This window comes from Fulmarus glacialis, unplaced genomic scaffold, assembly GCF_000690835.1.
Source record: "Fulmarus glacialis isolate BGI_N327 unplaced genomic scaffold, ASM69083v1 scaffold3552, whole genome shotgun sequence".
Classification (NCBI taxonomy): Eukaryota; Metazoa; Chordata; class Aves; order Procellariiformes; family Procellariidae; genus Fulmarus; species Fulmarus glacialis.
Window position 1 is genome coordinate 63,423 of NW_009198276.1, and position 5,173 is coordinate 68,595.

General features: G+C 45.7%; 1 protein-coding gene across 1 annotated transcript; it reads right to left on the bottom strand.

Annotated features, from left to right (window-relative positions):
- Nucleotides 1-2,243: 2,243 nt before the first annotated feature.
- LOC104073143 (sodium/calcium exchanger 3) lies at nt 2,244-4,043 on the bottom strand. The gene has a single exon (XM_009572822.1). It carries the CDS (start codon nt 4,028-4,030, stop codon nt 2,261-2,263), a length of 1,770 nt encoding a protein of 589 aa, XP_009571117.1. The 5' UTR covers nt 4,031-4,043; the 3' UTR covers nt 2,244-2,260.
- Nucleotides 4,044-5,173: the final 1,130 nt, after the last annotated feature.

The following is a 5,173-nucleotide window of genomic DNA, read 5'->3' on the forward strand; positions in this document are numbered from 1 at the left end:
CTACAGCTCTTCCGCCTGCACCTCAGAGAAGAGCTGGCAAAGTACAGCAAATTCAGTGTGTTCACTGAATTTAAAGGCCAAGGACTGATTACTGAAAACTACCTTCAAATGTTTCCAGCCCAAAACTCCATTCCCAGAAGACCTAGAGATTTAAAATGAAACCTGGGAGTGAATAAAGGCAGCCTGCTGGCTGACATGATCTCCCTCCTTGTTAGGCTTACTAGTTTGATTAAGTGCTGTGTTGAGCCAGCTACACTAATTCTAGCTTCAAAAGAAATGAATCTTTGCTAGCCACATGGTCTCCACAGCCACTGTGGCTAGCAGGCTTTCTTCCCAGCAGTCTTCTGATGCAGAAGTGAAAGTCACATTAATGCATCAGGTGTGGGCACAGTTTTAAGTACACCACAAATGTCTCATCTGTGCTCTAGGGCATCTCCTCTGGGTCACAAACCACAGCGTTAAGCAACCTACACATACTTGTTTTCTGGACTGCCTTCATCTTCATCAGAGTCTGTCCCACAAGGATGCACATGGTCCTGCTGATGTTTTAACCCAGTGAAGCAACTATGTGGGTATGCTCTGACTCTCTGTTACGCTTTTCAAAGACAAAAAGAAGTCTTCCATCAGCTGGAAGATGAAAGAAAGGGAGTACAATTTGGAGTAAGATGGCTTATGGGCTTATTCTCTGGTACCCCAAACCTGCTGGCCTTTCACTGATGGATCTTTTTCAAGCAAGAAAAGTCTCTTTCCTTCAAGACCTGGCTGAAGCAAGGTAGTACCCAGTATATTTTAAGTAGTCTACTCACAGGAGACTGTAACCACACAGCTGACATTCTTCTTCACTTTCTCTAGAGAAATCAGCTTGCGGCTCAATTCAGGAGACTAACCTGCATGGCCCATCTCCCTGAAAAGGCCAGATGAGGACAGCTCATCCTCTTCCACCTCTGGTAGTGGCTGAACCCAGCCACCAGGAGCTTCTCTTCCTTTAATAGGAAGAACACGTACTTATAATCAAGCATCAGGACTGTGGATATTAGCTGGATTAAATGGTTTAGTGGGCTAAGGCAGAAGGTGCTATTGAATTAGGGCATCCCTACTCCACAGCATTTAATATATTAACATCCTTTCGGGTACTGTATTGGGAGGCTTGGTACAAAGATTTCACTTCTCTGATGCCAGTTGCAAGTCTGCACAATTCCTCCTTTGATGGCTCAAGTGATGAGGTGTTAACAAGAGGAACCTCGGCACTTAACACTAGGGAGTTTTAGCACTAGGTTCACACCCCCCTCCCTCTCCCTACTCAGCTGAGGGATTTTTCTCATTCCCCACTAATGTTAACAGCAGGTACTTAAAGCAATTAGACATTATCGCCTCTCTGGTCTTTATTACTTCCTAGCTTCCTATCAGCTACTTTGTACGCAATAAAAGAGCTGAATTAACAGGACTGGTGCAGACTATTCTGCTTCCCTTCTTTACTCTGTATGAAAACACTGGGTCATGGAGCCACATGGACAGGCTGTGAGCTGCAGTGCTTTAGACCATTATTGCCAATTGCCATGGTATTTTACAAGGGGAAAAACCACAGGTAGTAAAAGAACAGACATAGGGAGATCATAGAGAAGGTGACGTGGGGAACATGGGTAGACCATAGGGACATAAAGGCTGGAAGGATTTCACAAGTCCAGCAGAACAGCTTGCAGGTGTGCCTATGCTGTGAATTAGCTGCCACAGGGACCTGCAAGTTGCACAGGCAGCCTAGGGACACAGGTATGATGTGTTGCTCCTGTGAAAATAAAGCCCCGTGTCTACTGAGCAGCTCTTGCTTGCCCAGGCATAACCGTTGTAAACTTTTCATCTAGGGATTGCAATAAACTCCTGTGCGCTCTATGTTTGGAGTTCAAAAAGAGGCTTTCCCATACTTGCCCAGCCAGATAAAAGCTCACCCTTTTTCTTCTCTCTCTACCTTAACTCTCCATTAACCCTTAGCTTTAGTACAGAACCTCAGAGAATGATATATTTTCCTCCTATCCCCCCCCACCCCAGTATTTCTAAGCCTCACTTTCTCATTCCCAAGAGGTAAGGGACAAGAGCTTTGAGCTCTGAAATCCTGCTGTCGGTTCTTGCCTGAAAGAGGTAAGTAGGGAAACTGAAGGAAAGCTGAAGAAAGGAGCCTGTCCCTTGTCAGCATTCACCTGTAATGGACGCAAAATGTGGAGTTAAACACCAAAACTAAACCCAGGAACAGAAACGAGTGGGGTACTTACACAGTTTCATCATTCTTAAACTCCAACTCCCCGTAAGTGTCTTCAAAGTCTTCTCCACCTCCTTTCGCTGTCCCTTCTACTGTCCTAAATGGCACTATGACTGTACCCCGAGCACCTGATGTCCTTAGAACTTTGACTTCCATCACACCAATGCTTTCACTGACATGTATAACATCACACTCAAATGTGAAGATGCCAGCATGGTCATCATCCAGTATAGTCACTGTGGCCACACAAGGAGAAGCCAATACGGCCTTTGGGTACGGGGAGTTACTGAGCTCTGGAGGTTCCTCACTCTCCACCACACGGAGGTTACTGAGCCGCACAAAGAAATGCTCATCTTCCTCAAAGATGTCATCATCAATAATTCCCACTGAGAACTCCTTCTGGGTCTCCCCTGATTTCAAGACAACAGTCCCCTCTGTGAACTCATAGTCAGCACCAGCATTGGCAGAGCCATCCTCTGTTTTATAGTCCACATAGATGGTCTTGGACATGTCCCCTCCTTTCCGCACCACTGTCAGGAGAACGGCACCACAGTTCTCAAGACATTGGTAGGAGCACGGATCAAAATAAATTTTGGAGATGAATTCCTCAGGTTCATCTGGCCGCACCTCATGCAAGCTGGTGCTCTTCTTGGCTTGCTCAGCTGCATGCTTCTTCAGAATATTGCCAGCTCCTGTCATCATTCTGGTAGCTTGAATGCGATAAAAGGCTCTGCTCTTTTGCTGATGAGACAAGGCATAGTAGTTAGCCATCTCTACCAGCTGGTCCAAGTCCTTTTCTGGGTGCTTTTGCTTCAGGTCCTTAAGGATCCGGATCATCTCTTTGCGAGATTCATCTACCTCTTCCCCTTCCACAGTCACTAAATTTCCATCCAGAAAGTGGGAGTTCATCATCTTGCCATCCATCTCAATTCCCTTAGGGTGATCACCTTCTGATTCTATGATAATGCCCCTGTGCTTGTCAGTACGGTACTTTTTGTGCATATACTTATAGAAAAGCAGACGTCTGTCTGCTATCCAAGCCAGAAGGACGCAAAGTGGAAAGAAGAAAAGTGTGAGCAGACCTTCCCAGACCTGAACCACACCTGGAGAGAAGACGGCAAGGATCATGTACAACCAGATGTAAGCAAAGATGCTCCATGCAGCTGTGACAAAGAAAACCCTTAGGTGTTTTATCTTTCTGGTTTCCCCGTCAGGGATCACATAGACACAGATGGCAATGATGATAAACATATTGAAAGCAGCGCTGCCAACAATTGTAGATGGTCCGAGGTCTCCAGCTATGAATCCATGCCCACACACTTCTATCAGAGACAGAAGGATCTCAGGAGCAGAGGAGCCCAGAGCCATGAGGGTCAAGTTGGAAACAGTTTCATTCCAAATCCGAATGGTGGTCGTTGTGGTCTCTCCATTGGGTTTCTTAATCGTGATTTCTTTCTCTTGTGATGTAATGACCTCTATAGATGCCATGAAACGATCTGCAATGATGGAGACTCCAAGGAACATGTAGATCAGTGCTACAAAGTATACGATAACACGGGCAATTTTGTCCCCAAGGGATGGATTTTCTGGGTACCATATTGGCAGGATAACACCTTCCTTGCAGTCAAAAGATCCTGAACACGAGCTGTTTTGTACTGAACTGGTTGAGTCTCCCGTCAGGCCAGCATCCACCTGCAAACCATGCAAAAACAGCACAAAAGTAACCAGCCCAAAATGGAGGAAGGCCGAGGTGACAGGCTGCAAGCTTAACCACGCCATACACAAGATGCAACTTCCACTGTGTAGATCCAAAAAGGCCGAGAACCTGAAACAAACAAAACAGAGAGGGGGGAGGGAAGCATGAGAGAAAAGGAAGATGCAACATTTACCCAAACGCACTTCAGTATCTCACCACTGAAGAGTACCGGTAGAGATGCAGGGGTTGTCTCTCTGTCACTTTGAAGAAGGTATTTAGCAGGGACTCTAACAAACTGCAGCATTTACATGCCCAGCAGGTGAAGATCAATTGCTAGAAAAGTAACTCAGAGGAAAAATGTATATATATAATAGCCCACTCCTGACCTCCAACATGTGCAATAGGAGTACTGAGTGCTCAGCTGCCACTGATCGCCTACCGATGCCATGGCGTTCCCCAGCACATAGCACTTCAACCCAGCACAAGAAACCAAATCTAAAGGCTTCCCTGTCTCTCCACCCGGGGGATAAGACAAGTCAAGGAATCCCTAGCAACACAAGAAGCACCATTAAAGGCCAGTGAGCAATCTCCAAATGAAGTCCATTTGTTGGACATAATTCAGTTACAAATTATGGAGTACCTTGGCGGCCAAACCATCCCCACAGCCAGCCCCTCCTAATAGGCTGCAGATTCTCCAGAAGGGTCCTAGGGCTCCCCTGAGCTTCCGAGGCACAAGGCCTCCACGTTAGGAGGTAAAGATGTCAGCCCAGAAATAGGGAAGAGGACTCATGTGCTCGGCAAAGCGCCAAAGGCCATTTTTCACTAGCCTTTCCATTGTGATCTGGACAACTGGATTTTACGTCAATAATCCTGCTTTTTAATGGTCACAGAAACCTACAAAACCACCACAGTTAGAAAAAGTTGTGCTCATGAACCCAGAAGATAGAGCAAAATGCACGTACCCACCAACATTCCCTCTGCATCTCTAAAAAATTGATATATTTTCAAATATCCTCTAAAATGAAAGTAATCTCTAACCTAAAACACCATGCAAAAACAAAGGAACTGATCGATGTATCATGTACATTGGGCATATCACTGCCCAGTAATGTCTTCTACTACTTATGGACTACATCGCTGTAGGGCTTGCACCACTTAAAATTGGATTCTGAACCCTTCACATTGTCATGGATCACACTATTCTCCTTCCTTTATAACAGGTCACT